The sequence below is a fragment of the Dromaius novaehollandiae genome, chromosome 14 (assembly GCF_036370855.1).
Source record: "Dromaius novaehollandiae isolate bDroNov1 chromosome 14, bDroNov1.hap1, whole genome shotgun sequence".
NCBI lineage: Eukaryota > Metazoa > Chordata > Aves > Casuariiformes > Dromaiidae > Dromaius > Dromaius novaehollandiae.
The window spans coordinates 12578632-12602895 of NC_088111.1; the positions used below are offsets into that span (position 1 = coordinate 12578632).

The following is a 24264-nucleotide window of genomic DNA, read 5'->3' on the forward strand; positions in this document are numbered from 1 at the left end:
TCTACCTGGCATAGCAGAAACAAGGATGAGCCTTTTTCTTTGGCAGAAAACTAAATCTCTCATCCTAGAAAACAGTTATCTAAAGTAAGCTGTCATTCTCCTGGCTTCCTTGCATGGTCGCACTTATACAGAGCATTATAGGAGAGTTAATACCACTTCACAAGGCATGAATTGATGATGCAGCTCTCAGAAAAGCTCACAGAATAGATTTTCCTTAGATGTGAAAACTGAGATAGAAAATACCTATAACTGGAATAAAGGAAAAGAACCTGGACACTTAAAGTATAACTTAAACAAAGTTTAAATTCTCAAGCCTAAAATTTGAATCCTGGTTTCTTCTGCTTGGTTGCGGCCCACTTCTGGAGAGCACTAAATGCCAGGAATTGTAGATTTAGTTAACTCAGTTTCTAACCCTCAAATTCGTCAGAATACATCTAGTAATTCAGTAAGTACATAAACAGAATCAGCATGGGAGAACCACTATCCCTCAAAAGCACCGACCATTCTATTATCAACTGGTTCTGCAGAACTGCTGTTTGTGAGGAAAGCATCCTAGTAGAAAAGGAGACTGGGAAAGGTCTGTTATCTGCCCTCTCCAAATATTGAAGAATTTCCACTTTAATGTGCTTAGGTAGACAAGCCTTTATTTATAGTAAACAAACATCCTGGACCTTTTGAGGGAATGTAGTAGCACAGGTACTTCCGCTGTACTGAAGAACTCTGGAAGAAGGTATGTTCTCTTGGGTACTAAATTCAGTTTCTCTACTGTTGATACCAACAGAACAGCGACAGCTACTAGATTTCATTTGCATTTTAAAATGGAAGATCTTTTATTTTTTTAACCTCTATGGCAACATGCTAGAAACTCCTAATTTCTCATCTTAACACCAATATTTCTTTCATCTTTGGAAAGATCCATAAAAGAACTGACAGCTTCATAGTGTGAGTTCTAAACAAACAAAAACATTTTGAATATGAACTGCTCCACAATACAACCATCACCGCCTCTTTAAAATACATTTCTCACATTAGATTCTGATACAGTTAAAGAACCCACTTCAGATAGAAAGGCTTGCAAAAAGTTTCCACACGAAACAGCTCAGTGGCAAAGTAATAAGAAGACTTCCTTGAAATGGTAAAATTTAATATCTTTGATTTTATGAGACATCGAAAAAGGCTTTTGTTACTTCTAATCTCTCATTTTGTTTAGTGCTTGATACAGCTCTTAAAAAAGGAGGAGAAAAAAAAGTCCTCCTCTACCTGCTTAGACGAGTCTGTAATTTAAGAAGGCTTAATACAATTAATAAATATTTTAGTTCCTAATTTCACATAGAAAAATAAAAGCTACCATCACACTGTCCCATCTTCCTAGAATAACCCCAGCAATACCCCCACAAAAGAATTCATATTGGGACATTTACTAGGCTACGTATATTTGTACAACAATGTAAAAGAGCTGATTGCTGTCTTCACTGTATGTATTTTATATGCTTAGAAGAATCAAAAATTACGTTTTTTATGCAAATTTGCTTAATGTTATCTTTAGTTTTTCTTTAAAAGACAAGGAGAAATTGTGGAGGTATGAATCCTCCTAGTACAGAAAATCAGAAAGTTCCTTCAATTAAGAAACTGCAATTGCCTTCAGCTATTAAAGTGTTAAGTAACTTGTTACAAATACAATCCTACATTAGCAGCAATATTCCATTTCAATAATAGGATGCAACAAGCATGCTAATTAGAAAAGTCTATCATGTAAAACAACATTAATTCCACATTTACAACTTTCAAATTAATATGAAAGGTTTTTAATTGTCACATTAGCATATTTCTTCACTAAACTACTTTTGTATTGGAGAAACAATAAATCTGATAATACGCCACAGGAAAAATGCCTGTAGCAAACTGGGACTTCATACCAACTAGTAAGATAACAATATTTTTAAGGATGAAGTTTAGGTATAGTTACAATTTTGTTCCTTCTTGGTTGTTTTACCCAGAAGACACTACTACTGCCACTACAATGCTGTTAGCCCATACTTTATATAAAGTTATCTCGTTCACTCACAGAGCAAACATTTAGTCTTTGGAATACAGCTTTAAAAACAGTAAGTCGTCAGGTTTACCACACAAGCAAATACGCTTTGGAAAGAAAAGTACATCAATTCTTTCTCAACATGGACTGTTGATAAAAACAGGCTGAGGTACAAATTAGCTCCTTACCATCTATTTAGTTTCCTCCTGCCTAAAAAGCATGCCCTTAAGAATTCTGCATCAGTTTTATCTCACCCATTTTTCCTCTGTGAGATGTTTTGAAAGCTCTTTAGCAAAGTAACGATAGAACATTTGGTTTGTGAGTGAGAGTATTTGTATGTTCACAAAGCTCCAATTCTAATCCCTAAATTTTATAACTATCCTGTTGCTCAGGAAAATACAGAAGCATAAACAAATACTCATTTAACTACGTGTTCCAACAACTTGACCTGCATATCTGCAATTCAGATGAAATTTTTTAAAGTAATAACATTGCAAGAAGATTTGCATTTCCGATACTATGCAACAAACCTAGGTTCGTCATCACAACCGTACACTTGCGCATCTATTATACTGTCTACATGCATCCACACTGAAATGTTCCCTATTGCAACTGTCTTTTGTTAATGTTGTTAATTTGCAAAAGTACTTCTATTAAATGAACAGCTAAACAGTTCTGAGCGAATATAGTCATGTCTCTTACAAACATATGATAGATGTGACCGTAACATAATATAATTAACAGATTAAAACATTTGATCTGTCATTGTTATATATTGCTGCAATAAAGAAACATTGTATTTCATGAGACTTTTACATCTAGAATCTAACTATTAAAATGGAATATTCTACATGGTCACCAAATGCGGTATGTATCTAAGATGCACAAGCGAAGAAGAAAATCAAAATTAAGGTTGTTCAGGGTATGGAACTATGAACTGTCTGTATTTTTAAAAGGCAGCTTTTAATCTAGCTTTGTAATTGTGGAGAAAAATATGATAGAAATCATTAACAACTGCTTAAGTTTAATTCTGAGTTTACTTTGTCTTAAGTAAATCAAACACAGTTGCTGTTATTTGTATGGCAATTATACCTAAGGGGGAAATTGAGGTAAAGGAGTTAGTAAATCCAGGATCTCATGATCTGTGTATAGCCAATACAGGAGGAGAACTTAACTCTCCCTTAGTAATGCTCCCTACCAATCAGACCATAGCCCAAATCAATTCTTTACTTGCAGTTCATTTTTTAACCCAGCAAAAGCATGCCATGTTTCATTTTTGCAGCAGATTCTTCTAAAAAGAATATCTAGATTTTCCTTTATGGGATAAGTATTTTTTAACCTGTAAAGAATGTTCTTTACATAGACTGCCAGAGAAAAATACATTTCAGCCAACTACAAATTACAGAAAGTGCCCACCTCAAAATTAAATGTTAGCAGAACATGAAAGGAGGTGGCTATGAGAAATCTCCAAAATATGGAACATATTTTTATTTCCAGCATCTTCTTAAACCTACAGATAAAGATCACTACCTCTATTTTTGTTGTTTTTCTTAAAAAGTAAATTTGCTCTTATTTAATAAAATGAAAAACATTTCCTGAGGAAACTGGATAACAAAACCACGTATTAAATTAGACAAATTTGCTTCAGTCTTCTTATCTTTTAATTATCAGTGATTTTTAGTCTTTTTTATATCCACCTACCACTTAGATAACTTAATGATTCCATAAGCTCCAATAGGTCATTGTTTTTACATTGTTTTTACTACTGTATGAAAAACAGTGAAGATTTAGTTTACGATAAAACGATGCAAGGAGGACCATAGATATTAATTTCGTACAATTCTACAGATAATGAGTATGGGGATTCGTATGTTGACACATCTACTCAGAGATAATCCATCAAAATGCATATAGGATTTCAGGTAAATGAATGCAGTAATTTTTTTTTTATTATAAAAATGACTCTGAGAAATTGTAAAAAGTGAGAAATTTTAGCCCATTTCAGAGAAGCTGGCCCTAACCTTCTTAGTTGGCTAACACAACTGCAGCCTAAAACAGCCTCTAGACCTGTTAGAGATTTTTGTTTATAGAGAATGGGAATAATGAAGCTAAAGCCCAAACAACAAACCTGGTCAAGCATTCTCTGAAAACTCCACAGACTAGAAGATCTCACCACTTTTTCATAGGTAAAAATATTGAGCTTTTAAGTACAAAGACAGAATGGAAAACAAAAGAAAATGTTGATGATGCTTTCAAAAAAAAAGTAAAATAAATTTTACAGAGCTTATCTAAATATTGGTTTTCTTTGGCTGTTTACATTATCAGTAACAAAAGGTTAATAATATAATGCACAAGAACTGTTGCCAGTTTTCAGAAAAGACTGTTGTCATTATGCGGATGAGTAGATAAATGACTTAGTCACAGCTTCTTGCATCTTTCTCTTCTCTCATAATGATTAATAACGTGTCAAAATTTTTAAAACAATTAGTTTTCAGAGACATATCTTCAAGAGACTATTCATATTAATAATGTTGATTCCATTAATAACTAGCAATCCAAATAATAAGTCTAAGTCCAACGATTCGTTCTATCTCACTAGTATACAACTAACGTTCCTTTCACATAGCTGTGAAGCAAATAGGTCTATTAATGCATTTTTAAAACATGCAAGTAAATATCTTTCTTGGAAGGTTCATAACAGACTGTCCTGACCATCTCACACAATTTATCAGCTTGAAACTAGCCTATAATTAGTGTTTACTTATAATTTTATATGGAACGAACATCCTAAAGTTATTCAAAATGTTTACTACATATATAGAAAAAACAGCTTTAGTTCATAAGCTAATTAGCCTTCATTGCTGAATACGGATGTATATCAGCATGTATACCCCATCATTCTGCTAGCCTATTATTCCCAACTTATATTTTACACATCACATCTAATTCTTACCATGTTATTTATCCTGTTCCTACACACCTTCCCTCTTGTGTGTTTATGAATACTTTTTAAATATTAATCTAATGTTTTACCAAGAAAAAATATACATAAATTAAGTGTGAGAATTTAGGCCTAAGTTCTGCTCCCCTAGGATAACTCTGACAAATGACAGCCCTCTACTGGTTAATAAGTGTATGAGCACAAGAAGTACAACTCACAACTATTTTATATCAATACTACATTTAGCCAGAGTTAAAAAAATACACAAACATACGTATTGTACAAAAAAAAACCAGATTACAGAAATGCCTTAATTATTCTACTTTATTTGTACCACTTAGAAAATGTATTATTTCTAATTCAGGTGGCAAATAGCTAGCTCAGGAAATGGCTAAAGACAAGCCTTTCCTAAATCAGATGGACATCTCTACAGAATATTGCAGTTCTTGAAAGAAGGAGCCTTAGTGGACTACAGGTTTTCATACAGTATTCAAAAAACAGCAACAAAAGTTAATGGTAATCATCACGTTATTGAGTAAGACTTTGTTTCAGCCAGCAAAATGACCTGCAGGCTACAAAAATGAAAGGTTGTGCAGGTAAAAATACTGCTTTTCTGACATTTTTTTCTGTCTAAAATGAGTTTTCAATGCGAACATCAAAGAGCTTAGTAACAGCCAGCTAAAAATGAGGAGGGCATGGTATCTGGTACCAAGTACTTGGTACAACAGTTGGTAATGTGATCCAAAAAAACGAATTGTTCAGGTATCAGCAGAAAATTTCAGAAATAACATAATTATATGAGGAAGTCAAGAACAGTCCCTATATTTTATTAATTTTTGCCATTTTTAAAGATTCTTTTTGTACTGCACTTTAAAATGCATGTGTGATTTTATAAAATAACTTGAAAACCCCCTAAATTAAATTAAAACTTCCAGCAACATAACCCTAACAATGTGGTAAATTATACAAATAATATATAATAAAGCGCATCCTTATGAACAGCATCAACTTGAATAGGCACGGAGGAAAAGAACATGTTAGCAGCTGTACACTTTATTTTCCCTTTTTTAACATTAAAAAAATCCACCAATACTGCAACTGTCGATGTAAAACAGCGCAAAACAAAGAACAGAGGGAATTTATCTGAACGTATCAGATGGCCGACTCAACAAACCCGATGAACACGCTCTCCCAAAAGAAGAAAGTATTGGGGAAAACGATGGGAATTAATGCCCAGGGCAAAGAAGGGAGATTTGGAAGATCTTCCAGGCGTTTATGTAGCCGAAGGAGCCGGCTACGCGCTGCCCCTCTGCCCAGCGACCCGCAGGACGGCCATCGGCCCCCTCGCCTTCCTCGAGGCGGTTTCGGCGCGGCTGGGGGGGCCGCCAGCTCGTCTGGGGCAGGCCCAGAAAAGCCACTTACTTTAAGAAGGGCTGGGGACGAGCCGGCAGCGTTTGCCAGCCCCTCACCACGTCGGGTTCGGGGGCAGCTCTGAGGAGCTTCCAGCTCCTTCCGCAAGCCGCTCTGAGGAGTCTGGCGGGGCAGAGACTGAGGCAGAGACACTAAAAACTGAGGTGCCGGGAAAAATCTGAGGAAAAACGATGCCTGATGCTTGGAACGCAGGCAGAAGTTCAGTCAGTTCGCTTTGATTTTTTAAGAAATACAGACAACTTGAGATAAAAAAATAATACGTGCCCTGCTGCCTATCTGCAGCCAGCCTGCACCCGGGGGGAGGGCAGGAGGGGTCTCGGCTGCCCCGGGGAGGCTGCGGGGAGCTCGGCGGGCGGCCCCTTCCCACCTCTTTCCGCGCCGACGGTCCGCAGCGCATCCGCACAGAAGAGCCGCCGCCCGCGGCGCCCGCGCTCTGGGCGGGAAAACAGCGCCGCCCTCGACGCTGCCGCGCGGGGCCGCCCGGGCGCGGCAGGGGGCGCTGCCTCGCCTTCGCCTTCGCCTTCGCCTCGCCGCGGCGGCGGCTCGCGCGCATGCGCCCCTCCGGCGGCCCGTGGCGGGGCGGGGCCGTGGGCGGGCGGCGGAGCCGGCGGCTATGGCGGTGCTGCTGGAGCACGAGCGCCAGATCTTCCTGGACCTCTTCCACTGCGACGGGCTGGTGGTGTGCGCCCGCGGGCTGGGCATCGACCGCCTGCTGCTGCGCTTCCTGCGCCTCTACAGCGAGCCCGCCAGCCTGGTGCTGGTGCTCAACACGAGCCCCGCCGAGGAGGTGAGCGGAGCCGCGGGCGCCGGGCCGGGCTGGGCTTGGCGGCGGCGCCCTGGTAGCGCCCGCGCGGGCGGCGCCTCCCGCGTCGGCGCCTCCGCGTCGTCGCCTCCCTCGTCCCTGTCCCCCCCCCCCGCCGTCCCCTCACCGTTGTCGCCTCCCGCGCCGTCCCCTCGCGCCGCCGCCATCTCGGGCGGGCTCCCCCGGCCGGCTGCCGGGCCGCGCTGCGGGCCCGCGGCCACTTTCGGCCTCCGCGCTGGCACTCGGGCTGGAAACAGGAGGTTTCCCACCACCAGGGAGGCGATAAGCTGGAGGCAGCTCCCGTGGTGACCGTGGGTGGGTAGCTGCCCTAACTGCCGTTTTTAAGGTGAAGCTTGGCGTACGCAACCTACCTGATGCGGTTGTCTCTGCCAGCAGGTGGCTGGATCTAAAGAGGGTCCCCTCCAACTCGCTGTTCCTAAGTTAGCGTTAAAATTCCCTGTTCTCTGAGCAGAGTCTGTTAAAGTGTAATAGAAAAATGTAAGATAAAGTTTCCAGAGTACCGAAGTTACTTTGAGTATCAGTGGCTCGTATTTTCTTAACTATTCCCTCACTAATACTGAAAATATATCAGTTTTTAAATCACCTAAATAACTTTGAAACTTAGCGAAGAATACTAAATAAGAAAAAAAATGATAATTCTGACTTGCCTAGGTAATGATGATACTGTTTCTCATAGTATAATGTTTTTAATTTGTTACCCCAATGAAGTCTTGTGTTTTTACTATGTTTGGTTTAGGAATTTTTTATTGATCAGCTGAGGTCAGATGGAGTTGTTCATCTTCCTCGACGTGTTACCAATGAAATTACAAATAATATTCGATATGAATTTTACACACAAGGAGGTATCCTCTTTGCAACAAGTCGAATCCTTGTGGTCGATTTCCTCACTGACAGAATTCCTGCAGACCTCATTACTGGTAAGAGTTTAACAACATATGGGCTGGACAGATAGTAAAATTTAAGAGGCAGGAATATAAGAATTTTTGACTGTTATCTAGATGTTAACATCTTGTTAATGCCTAAATATAACTGAATATTGAATACATGTAAGAAAGTAAGTTTTTGCTTCAAAAGGTCTATCCCCTTCCTTTTAGTCAACATATGAGAAGTCCTAATCTGTAAAACATTTTGAAAAGTTTTATGTTAGAACCATAGGACACAGGATTTAATAATCCTAGTATTTCTAGGTTAAAAAAGCAAGCAAATACTTGAGCATCTTGCTTCTCTTCTTCCCTTCAGCTCCTTTCCCCTCCACCTCTAAAACAAACAAAACAGAAGAAAACACACCTTTGTGTGTATGGAAAGAAGGAATACACTGAAGGTTTAAAAAAATACATCTGTCCCAAAATGACGCAATGGTTTTACACTTTTCATATTGCCACTAGAGGTCAGTGTGCCACTAGAGGTCTGTGATAGAAAGCTCTGCTTCTTCGTTTAAAGCTATGGTAATACCGTGTTCTGTAGGAGACCTATGTATTGCTAGTGTGTTACTATATGGAAGAAAAAACAACAATAAAAACTTGTAATAGTGTTTCTTGAAGAGTTAGCACAGTAAAAAAACGTGATTTTATGTATTAGAAATGTTAGGTTTTTAATCACTGTAGAATCACACATGAATTAACAGTTGAGCTCATAAATTGAGCTAACTAAATAATAAAAAAAATGATCGTCACTGTAATACAGAAGAATCATTCCTGGTAGTTTTGGCCAAATACAAATGATGGAGTAAATACATATACCATAGTAAAACTGAGGTGGTGTAGTAGACAATGGCAAGTTGTTTCTACCAAGGTTTGCATGGTCATATGAGCTCAGTTAACAAGCAGAGAAATATTGACTAAAAGTAGGAAGGTATTGTGAACAGTCTCACTGGTGTGTTCAGCATTTCTGTGTCTGCTCTAATGTCTATACTCGGAGTCAAATCTTGACAAACTGGAAAGTACTCAGAAATTAGTACAGTCATTATTATGTACTGAAAAATGTGTTTCATAGAAAGATGTAACAATATCTAGTTCATCCTGTAGTAGATTATTCCATGACCTGATCATGAATGACTAGCAGTTACATGGAAATCAATTTCTTACAGATGCTTTTTAATATATAAAGCAAAGGCATATTAAGATCAATGGTTGGGTGTTGAATTGAAAAAAATTGTGATAGAGGTGCGCTTTTTAACTGAGTTGACTTATCTAGGTATGTGATGAAACCTTTGACATTGCTTCCCTTTTAGGAAGGTATTTATCATTCCACTGCAAGTTGTGGACAGACAGAAGTATCACACAGGCCTCATCTTCACTAGGGAGAGTGAAAAAATGTAATGTGTTATTTAACACAATTAAGTGTGAGGGGAAAAATAAACCTTAACACATCTTGGCTGAGTGAAGTGTAAACCCTGAAGACGTTTACCTCCAACACTTAATGTAGTTAGACTGTTGTTTCACTTGTGTGTGCTAAAATTTGCACACTTCACCTTTTTTCCGAGTATGCACGTAGCTGTGAAGAAAATTGGTGGTGTACCCATACAGTTGAAGGTCTCTTCTGTCCTAAAGTGTGCATATGAATATTGGGGGGGGGAAGCAAAAAAAATGTTTTCAGAAGTTCATTCATTGTAAAAAAAACTTCGAGTGCTACCAAAGTAACAAACTTGATGAATGTGTAATTCCAGATCTTCTGTAGATAAAACATTTCAAATATCATGGTCTTGAACATATCAGACATGTTTTGTGGTAATGCTGTGTTGCATCTTGTATTCGATTTTACTTCTAGATGCACAATTTCAAGTTTTGAATTTTGACTTAAGAGTAAAGAATAAGAGTAAAGAATTTTCTAATGTAACATTGTGAATCAAAGTCTGTTTTCATTTCCACTTGAGTACAAGTATTTCTGCTAAAGGTATATCATTAACACAGTTGTGTTATTTGGGGATTCCATGGTCCTGAAACTGAGGAACTACTTGGCTTGAACCCTTAAGAGTTAATATTTTATAACTTGAAAACCTCTTATTTTGCCAGGCATTTTGGTATACAAAGCACACAGAATCATTGAGTCCTGTCAGGAAGCATTTATCTTGCGACTTTATCGCCAGAAGAACAAGCAAGGCTTCATTAAAGCTTTTACAGATAATGCAGTTGCGTTTAACACTGGTTTTTGCCATGTGGAAAGAGTGATGAGAAATCTTTTTGTCAGGAAACTCTATCTGTGGCCAAGGTAAGGCACCGTTTTACTTCACAAAATAGTTAAACCTAGCAAAATTCATTAAGATTATTACCATGGCTTCCTAATAAAATGAGGTTTATGCAGTCACACTGCTAATTTGTGTCCCCCTCCTTCGTATTCCCAAACAAATTTCATTAAACAAATTTTTAACAGAAGAAGTGGTCTCAAAGATACTGGATTTCTGTAAATATCTTTGAAAATAGCCCCCAAATTAAATCTCTAAGAGGCTGCACCTATAGTATACCTGTCCTATTAGCCAATGGAAATCACACAGAAAGTGATGTTCTTAATATCTTAAGGAAAGCACCGCTTATTGAACAGATAATTTAAGTCATGAAGTAACAAGAATACAGACTGAAGTCCACCATTCATGGAAATATTTTTTTCCAGCTGTGGTGAAATTCTGTGGATATCTCTTTCTACATGGAAGATAAATTTTTTAAGTCTTTCTTTAATTTTATGTTGTGTAGGAAGAAAACTTGATAACTGATGAAAACCAATTTGCCAAGTTTGTGACGTGGATTAAGGCTTTCAGGGGTAGAGCCACAAATGGAACTGGGCACTTTAACTTATTACTCCTTCAATGCTCCTGCACTGGGCAGGTGGTCTGCCTGGTTTTTCCTTTAGTCCAGTCTAGAATGTGTTTTACTCCATTTTATGTACTGTTGTACTGCACTGTCAAAAGTTTAACAAGTTTCCTTTCAGCGTTACGAAGAAGCAGAAACAGATATAACTAGAGTAAGGAAGGATGAAAAGAAGTTCCGTAAAGTTTCCTCCTTGGCTTCTGAGCCATAAAAAGACCTGGGAGTGTAGCGTAGAGCGAGGTAACTGCCCATTGAGTTTCAGAGGTCAATCTCTTCTCAGTGCCTTGCTCAGTAACATCAGCTAACATCCACATACTTGTATAGACAAATTGGCTGTAGGGGCTATGTTGTAACAAGGACCTGCTAATAATAATCAGAAGCTGGGGACGCCACAGGATCTGCTAGTGGATCCATGGGATTCTAAAGGATTTATAAACCCATTACAGTTGTCTCCCATAGGAGATATTTTTGTTTTTATGTTGAGATTTGTTATCTCTAATTACGGTGTAGAATCCAGTGCAGTAGTTCTCCATGGATCATTTACCAGCACTGTAGGCTTGCATGACTAGAATAAGTACAATCATGATCTCAGAATAGATGTTTTCTCAGGTGCTTCATAAGCACTGTTGCAATCTTTGCATCTGTAGAAGTGGATTGACTTTGCATTTAGCTTACTTGTTTACATCTAAAACAATTGTAATTTTATTTTATATGAACTTTTGAATAATTATGTCATCAAGCAAACCATTCAGGTAAAACTTAATAAGCTGTTTTCCTCTTAGATTTCATATAGCTGTGAACTCATTTTTAGAGAAGCATAAACCTGAAGTGGTAGAAATACATGTGTCGATGACTCCTGGTATGCTTGCTATCCAGACTTCAATACTGGATATTTTGAATGCATGTTTGAGAGAACTCAAACGTTATAATCCAGCTCTTGAAGTAGAAGATCTATCTTTAGAAAATGCTATTGGTAAACCTTTTGACAAGGTAACTGTTTTGTTTATTTTGCTGTGTCTAATTGTAAATGTAAATTGTCTAATTAATTTGTAAAATGAATAAATAACCAGAAGCAACCGAATGTTCTCTGGTGACATGTATTACTGATACAAGGACAGAAACTATGTTAATCTGTAATGGTGATGTTATAGCTGCCAGTAGGATTTTTGGCTCATTAATGCTTTTCCTTCGTTTGCAAAATCGCTGCAGTTAGGATATCTGATTTGTGGTTGGTGCTTCTCAGTGCTATGATAATACAAATAATTATTGATGCTGGTGTAATTTTAAAAACTTTAACAATAGCCCAGCTACACAGTGTATTGTATTTAATTTCTAATTACAAACCACAAATTAAAGTTTGTGGTCACCATGCTTTACTTTGTTGTATTATTATTTTAATGATAAAGATGGCTGTGATTTCAGCTCAGAATACTTTTAGAGATAGGTGTACAGTGTTTTTCCTTTTTTCCTCTTAATTTTTCTACTTGTATCTTTATTAGGAGAAGAACTGCATATAATCTGTAATATACACTTGCATGCTATAGCCTTGTAACCGTTACGCATGTCATTAATTGTGTGCATGTTATTGGCAGGTCTGCAACATTTTGCATACATGTACTTTTTGTAGGGTAAAATCATAAACATCAACCATCATTGTGAAACACAATTACTTTTTACCTCTGATTTAATCTTCATGTGAGGAATTCTATACTTCACATGTTTGCAGGGTTTTTTTCCAGGCTCTGTAGGTTGCATGTCTGCAGGGTAGTCATCATATTTTGAGAATGAGGTGACATTATAATGTTTTCTTTCTTCCATAAATAAAGGATACTAAATACTAAAGGTGCAGACCAGTATCAGTAAAATAAGATTTTGTACTTTACTGATATTTATTTTACCAGTATTTTATTATTAAAGAGAAAGGAAAATATGTAGTGAAACCATAAAAGATGCAGATATCTGCTAACTGTTGAGTTGTTTTACACAAAAGCATCTATGTTATATTAACTTTGCAAAAATTGATTACTTATCAAAATAAGTATCTCACCATCACATCTTTACTTAGGTATTTTTGATACTGGTTGGGAAACCAGTGTGGTATCTCCTGTAAAGAAAAAAAAAAATGCATTCCTTTCTTGATTACTGTAGTACGTATTTGTCATCCTGAACTTTACAACTTATATTTCTAGACAATACGTCACTATTTAGATCCTCTTTGGCATCAGCTTGGAGCTAAGACCAAATCTTTAGTCCAGGATTTGAAGGTACTACGTACTTTGCTGCAATATCTAACTCAGTATGATTGTGTCACCTTCCTTAATCTTTTGGAGTCACTGAAAGCAAGCGAAAAAGCCTTTGGTGAGAATTCAGGTAAACATTGAATAACTGTACCAGTTAGTGCATGAAAAAGTGAAATGTTGATATTTTTAATTAACACTCCCAAGCATATGAAGGTATCTAATTAGGTTTTATATAACCAGCCATAAGGACGTGGGTTTTTATTGACAGATAATGCTCTCATCTTCCCACTTAACTGCTGTTACTTAACAGTGTGAGATTCGCATCACATTTCTGTCTTTTATTAAACTAGTAATTACATAGCAAGCAGGTAGCACAGATATTTCAAATGAGAGATTTGGGGCTTTTATTGGAAGGGGTTGAAACATGTATATTGCAAATGTCAAACTACTAATATTTTCTTTGCCTCTTTAGGTTGGCTGTTTCTTGATTCTAGTACTTCAATGTTTGTAAATGCTCGAGCCAGAGTTTATCGCATTGCAGATGACAGACTGAATAAAAAAAGCAAAGTTTCTGAAAACAATGATGTAAAGAAGGAAAATGGTACTGATCATTCCTAATTTTAAGTTTGAAAGAGTCGCATGATTTTGAATACTCTGCGTATGATTACCTGTGTCGTGGTTCCCTACACGATCTCATACAGATCAAGACCCCAGTCTGCTAGCTGGGATATTTTGAGACGTAATCTTAGTTCAAAAGCCTATAATAAAAAAGTTAAGATAGTCACAAAGTAGTTAAAGGTTTTTGTCAGCTTGCACAGTGGATCTTTGGGAGAGCTTTTTTGGGGTTGTTCTTGAATTACATAGATGTTTAGTTTGATCTTTTTCGTTTCTTGTGAAAACGAAGGAGACTGTCACTTTTATAAACAAAATATTTTATTTAAGAGTTTCAGAATTGAAGAATGAGAATGAGTAACTATTTTAACTTTTTGCTTCACTAAAGCGTTCATCCCCCTTTATAAGTATTTCTAAAAAAGGGTTCTCCCACTCCATCAGCACAAGTTGCAAATGTAGGCTCTTGAGCATCGTATTTGCCAACAATCATGATGTTATTAACATCTAACCACTGATTTAAAGTTATGAAGAGTGTTTTGGCTATAAATGCTGCTATATTCAATCTTGCTTTATTTCAGAACTGAAAAGGGAATTGGTTCTAGAAAGTAACCCAAAATGGGAAGCTTTACGGGAAGTATTGAAAGAAATTGAAAATGCGAATAAGAACAGTGAAGATCTTGGTGGTCCAGGTGAGAGAATACCAAATGATGCAAGTTTTCACAGTATAGCTAGTTTCATACCTGACTTTTGAGAAAAGGAGCCTCTTTACTACAGTCGTATTAAAGAGCTAGTTTTAAATATAGTAATTGGTGGATTTAAGACAAGAACTTTATGCAAAATTAACTGCTTTTAAAACCATAACAAATTTTTACACTTTAAAATGTAGCTTTCCTTAAAAGAATACTGCAATTCAGAACTGAAGATTGTCACCAATGGTTTGTGCTAGTGTGTCCATTTGATGGAACCTGGTTGATTTCTTCTCTGCCACCCTGTTCCACGTTGCTTTGGCCTTGCAGTCTTGTCTCCATTTTCTCCTTTTATTTCTCCCAACCGAATAGTCTGATAACTGCCTCTTCTGCTAAAGTGCTTATGTGAATATCTCTAAACAGTGTCATGGATGGGACAGAGAGAGAAATGTACTGTAAGTTGGGTATATAGTTACTATCTCTGAGTGACTTAATTGTATGAGACTCAAGAACAAAAGTTCCAGTACCAAGCTCATCTATAGACTTTTTAAGTTAAGATGTACATTTCATATGATTCCCAAAATTTATTGAAATCTCTTGAGTACAGGTGTACCTACACAATTTTTTTTATACCTATAGCCAAGAAAGTTTCCCCCAGGCAGGCTAATGAGGTGAGAATGTTTCCCCCCCTTCTCATTCTGAAAGAGAAATGTTGAAAGTTATTATGTATTACTGTGTTTAGGAATGAGCCTGTATTATTATAGAAAATTATTTTAACTTACAATTCAATATTGTACTGATGCTGCAGTCCCCAAAGCGATGAAACTAACATGAAAATTTAGTTGATGTTCTACAAAAACAGAAAAATCCAAACCCCAAACAATCTACACCTTCACAGAACATTAGTCAGTCTTCTTCTTTTATCCATTATGCAAGATGATTTTATTAGGTATCATAATTTACTTTTTAAGAATTTGACACATGGGCTCTGTTGGATTTAGTAGTAGCTGTTTCTGTTCAAGTTACTATGCGAAACTGTGAACTGCACCCACTTCCAGGTTGATACATTTACTTCTGCCATTCCCCTGATAGATGAAGCAGGATAGACGGAGACAATTATCTGTTCAGTTTATCCCAGTAGGAATCAAGAGATCTCTTCTGCTGTGGTCTTTGTTCTAACAGTGTAGCAATTTGTACACCTTCCAGCCTTCTAGAGCAAGTGATGTAGAAATAGAAGTGCTTCATGGCTTTAGGAGCTGTTTAGCTCTGTAAGTCACTCAGTCATTCCTCAACTGTTCAGGCAAGCATTGCTGCTTTCCATTGACTAGGGAAGATTGCCGGGGGCCAAAACAACAGTAATCATTCACTTACTTCTCAAAGTCAGGATGTTAAAAAGTGGATGTTCTATCTTATACCCCTTCCGTTTCATACATTGCTCACATACACCTGAAAAATTGCACTACTTCTTCAGGAAGTGCAGTTTCTTGGATACAGAGTAAAAGGCAAGTGCGTTTCTAAGTGCTCCGCTACCTTTCTTATTTTAGGACTTTTCATCCGCTTACATTTCACCAATTTTTATTTTGGGAAATAGTAAGGGTAAAAAAGTGTTCTTTTCTCCCACCCACAGTGTTCTGACTGTGGATAAGAACTGGCTCTCTCACCTAGTGTTGTAGGAGTTTATCTGAGTCAGCTTGTGGAGAATTGTTATTCAAGGCCCACAAATGTCAATAATGTTGTGAAACACACATTCTCTTGAAGTACTTTTAGACTCCTTAACGCAGCTGACAGGCTGAAAATTAGAACAGGCTCTAACTTTTGTCTTATTCCATGATTTAAAAAAACATCCAAATGTTTGTTTCAATACATGCTATGTCTGCCTTGTTTCAAATGGTCAAAAAGAAAACATTATTGATTTAGATGGTGTAAAGTTAAGGAATGAAGAACTTGCATCAACCTTCTCTAAACTTGTGTGGTACAAAACATCATACAATTTGACTGTCCCCAAAAGTCCAGAGCAACTGCAACTACCAAGCGTAAAGGCATTTGGTCAGCACACTTCTAGGATCGAATTTGTTCAAGAGACTTCTTGTATCTGGATAAGAAAGAAAGTACACTGTAACAGATTATAAACATAATATTGTTTCTTGACTGCAGGACAAGTACTTATTTGTGCCAGTGATGACCGAGCTTGCGCGCAACTCAAGGAATATATTACTGTTGGAGCAGAAGCTTTTTTAATGAGACTGTATAACAAAACCTTTGGAAAGGACGAGAAGGCCGGAGAAGTGTGGATTAAGGATAGAAAAGATGTCAAGTCCAAAGAAAGTGCCAGACCAGACACAGGAACTCAAGCCAAAAAAGCCAAGCTCAAGGCTTCTTCAAAAGAAAATAAACACAAGAATCAGCAAGACCGGACTTTAACCCAAATGATAGGGAAAACTGAGGGGGAAAACAGAAAGGAGTTGAAGGTGGAAGAGTGCAAAGAATTAAGCAGTAGCCAAGAAAACAGTATTGAAGAGACCATTTCTGAAGATTTCCATATTAACTTACCCTCAGATTCTTACTATGGTATCTTCAAAACACCTCTCACGATTATTCATCCCTTACAGGGTTGCAGTGATCCCTATGCACTCACTCGGGTATTGCATGAAGTAGAACCGAGATATGTTGTATTATATGATGCAGAACTAACTTTTGTTCGGCAGCTGGAAATCTACAAGGCAAGCAGGCCTGGAAAGCCTTTGAGGCAAGTTGAGTTGGTGATAATTGAGAATGTCGTTGGTCTAATTTTAGTCTTAAAAGCAAAAAAAAATCTTGTGCACTTTTGGTAATTGACCTAGAACATGAATCTAATGATTTTCTTTAGATGCTTTTTAATTCCTGTTTAGTCCTCTTCTTAATTTTGAACAAAAGCATATTGCATAATTTATACTAAAAGATAATTTTTATTTTCTAGCAGGTATTTAGTCCCTTAATAATAGAAACATACCAGCACTGACGTGTTTGTTCCATCTTCTACGAGACCTCTATTTAGATAATTTTAGTGGCAATCCATTTTTGAGGTTGTTATACTCTCATTTGAAACAGTATCTGCAGGTATGAATTTTACACAGTAAGACTAGCGCAAACATGGCAGACCTCACAAAGTATATTGTAGAAGGATAATTACTGTGCTATTTGTACAGTTTACTTTTAATTAGCTAATCAGCATGTATTGTAACTATCTCCAGCATCACATTCAGTTAAACAATATGGCAACTCCCCACTTCAGAACAGGAAAGTCAGATAGGGGCTAGGAGATTTTCATGTTCCCCAAGAAAAAAGTAATTGGAGTAAAATCCTATCAGTAAGTCAAAATATAGCTCGGTTAAAACAAAAAAGAAGTGTCTTTGCTTAAAAGCTGTAGGCAATTAATACTTGAAGGTAATTATTAATTCTCATATGTTCCATATGAGTCCATATTTGTGGCATAAAACTTAATTCATCTATGTGTGTACATCTGTGCATCAGATGACAGCTTGTTCTGTGTAGGACCTAAGATTCCTTTGTGTAAATAAATTGTTCTAAATCTCAGGTGATGTTTTTTCCTAACCCAGGATGATTAGAGATTTTAGTTTGTTATGTATCATAGATACATTCTACTGGAAGATTTTAATGATAATAAGAAAGCAGTCTTTCTCCATGATGCTTACTTCTTGTTTTTTCTGAATGGACTGACTTAAACCTGAGTAAAAGAATGTGTCTTCCACTCTGGTAGAATCCCGGAATTTCAGAAAGCATATCTGCTTTTGAGAAAAATCCCGGAATTTCAGAAAGCATATCTGCTTTTGAGAAAGAGAGGGAACTGGATAGAAGAATATGAGTTGCTGAATTTGAAATAGCTTTAGAGAAAAAGATACAGTGAAATGCCTGGTTTTTGCTCTCCTTTTTGACTTTGTGGACACTTACTGCTACTACTCTTAAATACTGATTTTTTATTTATTTATTTTTTTTTGAAATAAATGTTAAGTTTTGCGGGGGTTTTTTCTTCCTCCCAACTTACAGGGTTTATTTCCTCATATATGGGGGCTCAACAGAAGAACAGCGCTATCTTACAGCTCTGAGAAAGGAAAAGGAGGCCTTTGAGAAACTCATTCGGTAAACAAAAAATGTTTACTATCTTTACTACTCATCTGTTTCATCTATGTCCTGCATGCTTGCATTTTAAACAGTGAAGTTCTTAATGTGTGAAAAGTTCATATAAACTTCCAATTCAATTGCTTTTCAGATGTTAAGAGTTGTCCAATCAAGAATCAATAAGAAATCAAAACCATACATTTCAAAGCACCTGTTGGTTGTTTGTTTGTTTGTTTGTTTGTTTGTTTTTACTGAAATTTCAACGGCTACCGAGCACCACTGGTATTTTTTCTAACTGTCTACCAATTTCATATGAGAAACTTTACTAAAAGATATTTTTGTTTGCAGATAGCATTGCTCGTAAGCTATTTATAAGACTTTCATGATTTAATTACTTTTAGGGGACAAAACAATGAATTTTAATGTCTCTTTTCTTGGACTGCCTCAGTCAGTATTTTTGTTGACCATGTCTTCTCACCAAATTATGCTTCTATTACTAGTCATTAGTTCCTTAGTTTCATAGGTCCTGAGAAGGTCTTAAAAAGTATGAAAAATAGAAAATAAGAATATAGAATCTAGCCCTAACAACCTGAAAAATCTAGTAAATTGCATTTCTTATCAGGTTTGCAATCAGTATTAAACTGTGTAATTTTACATATGACTGAATGGTTTTAAAGTATTTGTCAGAATTCCTGTTGTTAGTGTTTCTTTGTTTGTTGTTCCTTAGAGAGAAGGCCAGCATGGTGATTCCTGAAGAGAGAGAAGGAAGAGATGAAACGAACTTGGACCTAGTACGAGATGCTACACCTGCATCTGTTTCTGTTGACACACGCAAAGCAGGTGAGCAGTTCCTGAAGTTAGGGCTGCAGCTCTGAGCTGTGAAAAAGGCCTATAGCCTTTTATGTTTAAATACTATCCAAAGTGTCTGGGAGATAAAGGCATATCAATTCTGCAGTCCTAATGGAAAGAAACACAATGTCCCTTAGTCCATCTCTGTTGTCTCTCTGTGCAATAACAATGAACTATGACTTTCTTTGAAAAGAAAGTATAGGTTAATGAGGTATTTTACCATTAAGACACGTACCACTTGAATTGTTTCTAGGCAGCCAACTGGCAATGAGACTGTCTAGTATGGCTTGCAGTGAGGTGGGGAGAACGTAAAATGTTAAAACTTAGGTCTCCAGATAGAGTCAAATGCAGTGTTGTCCTCAAGCCAGTAGATGTTGCAGACTTTTGATTTTTGCGACATAGACTGTTTGGATAAACAACTATGGATTGTGGTTTTTGTCTACTTTCTTTGCAATAAACATCATTTTTCTTTTGCTACAATTCCAACCTTTTTTTTTTTTTTTTTTTTTTAATTCCTTTCCTCTGACAAGTATACTCTGTCTTCATCTTTACAGCTCTGCCCCTGTTTTTCTTGGCTGGCATTTCTGTCATCTTGCTCTCCTTCACCATGTACTTGCTAATGTTTGCTATTATGTCTTTTGTCACTTCCATGCTGCAGGCTCTTCCTATGTCCTTTCACAGATCTATAGAGGCTAAAATACATCTCCTACAATAAAAAGCCATATTGCTGTGGGAAACAGCTGAAAGTTACAAGGAACAGTTTCATTATCTTGTTTTGTAAAGGAAAACCTTTGAACACATTTTCTTGATGCTTTTAAATACTTTTCAATTACAGTTTGATGGTGTCAGCTCATTGTCAGCCATGCAAGGCTGATAGTGGGTATATGTGATAGTTCTGTTAAACTGCAGAGTGTACTCCATGAACTATGATGTGTATTTTGACAACTGACTTTATTTAGTTTCTTACTGTTCTAGACAAAGTCTGGGTTTATGGTACTGCTGAATTTGAGGTATAATTTGAGATATGAAATCTGCCCATTATGGAAGCATTGGCAGCACAGAAGAAAATTATATGACCAGAGTCAGAGGTCGTAAGTATTAGGTTGACCGTGTTTATTTTGCATTTAGGTGGACAAGAACAGAAGAGTACTCAGCAAACTGTAATAGTGGACATGCGGGAATTTCGTAGTGAGCTTCCATCACTTATTCATCGTCGTGGCATTGACATTGAGCCTGTTACTTTGGAAGTTGGAGATTACATTTTAACTCCCGATATCTGTGTAGAGCGGAAAAGTATCAGCGATCTTATTGGTTCGCTAAATAATGGAAGACTGTACACACAGTGCATTTCTATGTCCCGTTACTATAAGCGACCAATTCTCCTGATTGAATTTGATCCTAACAAATCTTTCTCCTTGATTCCACGAGGCTCTCTACATCAAGAGATTTCCAGTAATGATGTTACTTCTAAACTAACCCTTCTTACGCTCCATTTCCCTAAGTTACGTATCCTGTGGTGTCCCTCTCCTCATGCTACCGCTGAACTGTTTGAAGAATTGAAACAAAACCATCCACAACCTGATGCAGAAACAGCAATGGCTGTCACAGCAGATTCTGAAGTTCTTCCTGAGTCAGACAAGTATAACCCTGGTCCTCAGGACTTTCTATTAAAAATGCCGGGTGTTAACACAAAAAACTGCCATGTCTTAATGAACCATGTTAAAAGCATTGCAGAGCTAGTAACGCTGTCAAAGGACAAACTTTCCCAAATTTTGGGTAATGCCATCAATGGCACGCAACTCTTTGACTTTATTCACCTGACCTACAGCGAGGCAATATCTCAAGGGAAAAACAAAAGATGACTAATGGGATTGTCCAGCATAAGCCATAGTAAAGCATTTTTTCACAATACTTTGGCAGAGTACATAGAATATTTTAATAAATGCCTTCTGAGGTAACCAGCTATTTCTTACTACAATGCTGTTCCATCAGTTTTAACATTTGAGTTAACAGTTACTGAAGGCAAGTTTCATGGGGAAAAGTTAAATTGCTTTTAATGGAGAAATGCATATGATTTTTATTCTTTCTACAGCACTTTAACCAATTCTATAGTAACACTGAATAAACTAAATGAAGTTCATCATCAAGCCCATTAGGATTAAGTGCTAAGACTAATTGATTGAAGTGTTTTCTTTAGAGACATATGATGTCTTGTTAAAGCTAAAAATGTTCAACATTTGATTAATGCGTGACCTTCTGCGTGATACATCACTCTGCTTTTGCCATATTTTACTTGTTTTTATTAACATGTTATTTTCTGGAAACTGCCAATTTTCCATTGACAGTGATGGATCTGTTTGAAATGCATGTTTACTTTACTCGCAGAAGTTGTTGGGTTTTTTTGTTTTTTTTGTTTTTTTTTTTTTTTTTTTTTTTTGATGCTCCAGAGTCAGTACATCTCTGTCTTGGTAGATTTTGCAAAGTGCATTCCTTTGGTCTAAACTAGATAGAGAATCTGCATTAGCGCAATACATCTTAATCTCACAGTGCCTTATTTATATTTCTAAGATATTTTCATACCGGTTTTGATACCTCTTTCACTGCACTTACTTGAAAGTCAAAATCTAGATATACCATTGGGACTATTCTTTTTATATCAGAGCATATTTTCTCTCATATAAGACAGTTGTTTTCTATAAAGTAAGGTTTTTCCAAAAGTATGAAAAGTTCTTACAATCTTGCCGCCTTTCTGTGTCCTATTGCACTTGCATTTTACTATCTTTATAGATAGACCATCTGTCAATGAATTCAGTAAAACTGTTGTCACCTAGAAGATAACTTCTGGCATTCTATTGGTCATAGAACGAGAAAAAAGAATCTTTCTTTGATAGTTTGTGAATGTGTGTGTTGTTAAAAATGTTTGTATTCTACACTGAACTTTGATATGACAACTACATAACAAGCTGCCTTTGCCAAAAGGATTGATCCTGTCTCTAGTCATTATATGCTAATGTATTTATGTTATATATTTACAAAATCTTTATTATAAGTGTGTGTGTATAAATATATATATGTGCAAGTGAATGCAGGTAAGATTCTAATGCTAACAACAGATCTTTGTGTACACCATTACAGAAGAAAGTATTTATTTTCTGCACTTGAGTTCAGGAAAACTACTGTGCACTCAGGTTTAATGTTTTCTGCACATTTTAAGTGTGAATAAATGGATTACAAATTTGTTAATTTAGAGTCTAAGACTCTGCTATGACAGACTTCCAAAATGAACATTCTTCTGCAGATATCAGCATTAAATACATCTATAACAAAATCTTTAACATTATTGTCATTAGGCATATATCTTGTTCCTCATTTGCCTGTATTGATATCAGAACATTTTTATGTCTAGTGTGTGATTTATAATCCAGAGCTTAGGGTTTTTGTTGCTTTATATTACAATTTATTTCCTTCAACATAAGAGGAAGTCTTTCCCTGAGGCTTTCACTTACGTAAAGCAGTAAGGTCAGAAATGCTTTGTGTCGATAATGCCTGTAAAGTGGTGAGAGAGTGAAGAATCGTATGTTTTTCTTTAGGCAAAGAACATAGCTGTCCTGAATGAATGTTCCATAGAGTGTTTCAGAAAAGGAGAGCTGAACAGCCTTCCAAAACATGTGGTGTTCATGTATTTGCATCATTAAAATGTTACGTGAACTGTTTCTCAGGTGTGCTGCATGTCAGTTATGTCAGTTTGTTTTTGTCTTAAATTTGTGTAAGGTGAAAATGAAAGGTATATAAAGAAATTATAAGGTTGTAGCTTCATGTTGTATACTAGATAAAAGTCATACAATGCAATTAAATAAGTAATATGTGCTAAATATTTGGACTAAGTTGCTTTTTGTTTATATATGTGGAATTTTATAAGGGTAATTTTCATGCAGAATTTGTGTATTTTAAGGGAAAAGAACAGCTGTTAACATTGTATGACATTATGCTTATTTGTAATTTGGCATCTTACTGTATTAGGTAAAGTTTCAGTGACCTATGAGAGCAAGCGGCAGTGTGTCCTGAGGCAGTAGGTGCAAAGTCTGAAACACTGGGAGATGTCTTATATTCTGGAACCGCTCAAGGCTGAAATGACCAAGCCAATGAGCCAGACTTTAACCTGTATGCAGACACAACAAAATATTTTGGTAAATGCTGATGACACTTAGGTCACATTCCCTGGCCTTATGGCATTCTTTAGCTTGCTTTCCTCAAAAGTAATGAGATTTTGCATATATTCTTGTCGTTGTTACATTCTTGTCATTGTCACAGTGTCTTGTCACTCTTAAGGTCCTGCTTTAAAAAAAAGGAGGGGGAGGTGGCACTGCCTTCAGTTTGGGTATCTGTCAGATACCTCTTACATCCAAACTGAGACTACACTTTTCAAGCTCTCTGAATTCGTGAAACCGATGGGTTTTATACACTATTTGAAAATAAGCTAGTTAAGTTGCTCTTTCCTAGTTGGTCCAAGGCTTTGCCTGCACTGAGTTTCTTCCAGAATAACAGTAAAAACAAAATATTTTAGGTACCAATGCAGCTTATATTAGCAAACATACTTTGCATTGGATAGATTATGTTGCAGTTCCTATGCTTAAGCTTTCTGTATACTATTCCCAGTAGTGGTGACGTGTGCAGTGTCTAGCTGTACAAGTGCCCAGGAGACATTTTGCTTGTTGTACCGTCTATGAACAGTTC

At 36.9% G+C, this 24264-nt stretch overlaps 1 protein-coding gene and 1 long non-coding RNA gene across 2 annotated transcripts in view; one reads left to right on the plus strand and one right to left on the minus strand.

The window, feature by feature from the left end:
- LOC135329949 (uncharacterized) overlaps positions 1-7514 on the minus strand; it is a 21441-nt gene extending 13927 nt beyond the window's left edge. Inside the window, exon 1 of the long non-coding RNA XR_010391626.1 lies at positions 7334-7514. This is a non-coding gene — a long non-coding RNA (uncharacterized LOC135329949). The remainder of the gene's footprint in view (positions 1-7333) is intronic.
- ERCC4 (ERCC excision repair 4, endonuclease catalytic subunit) lies at positions 6952-23402 on the plus strand. The gene is made up of 11 exons (XM_064520364.1): positions 6952-7191; positions 7964-8144; positions 10239-10434; positions 11810-12017; positions 13217-13397; positions 13740-13868; positions 14458-14568; positions 16720-17311; positions 18610-18702; positions 19409-19521; positions 20659-23402. Exons 1-11 carry the CDS (start codon positions 7018-7020, stop codon positions 21390-21392), a joined length of 2712 nt encoding a protein of 903 aa, XP_064376434.1. The 5' UTR covers positions 6952-7017; the 3' UTR covers positions 21393-23402.
- Positions 23403-24264: the final 862 nt, after the last annotated feature.

Coding starts and splice junctions, on each gene's coding strand:
- ERCC4 (XM_064520364.1), top strand. CDS start 7,018: ATGGCGGTGCTGCTGGAGCACGAGCGCCAGATCTTCCTGGACCTCTTC. Junction 7,192..7,963: donor ACACGAGCCCCGCCGAGGAG/GTGAGCGGAGCC, acceptor TGTTTGGTTTAG/GAATTTTTTATTGATCAGCT. Junction 18,703..19,408: donor GCCTTTGAGAAACTCATTCG/GTAAACAAAAAA, acceptor GTTGTTCCTTAG/AGAGAAGGCCAGCATGGTGA.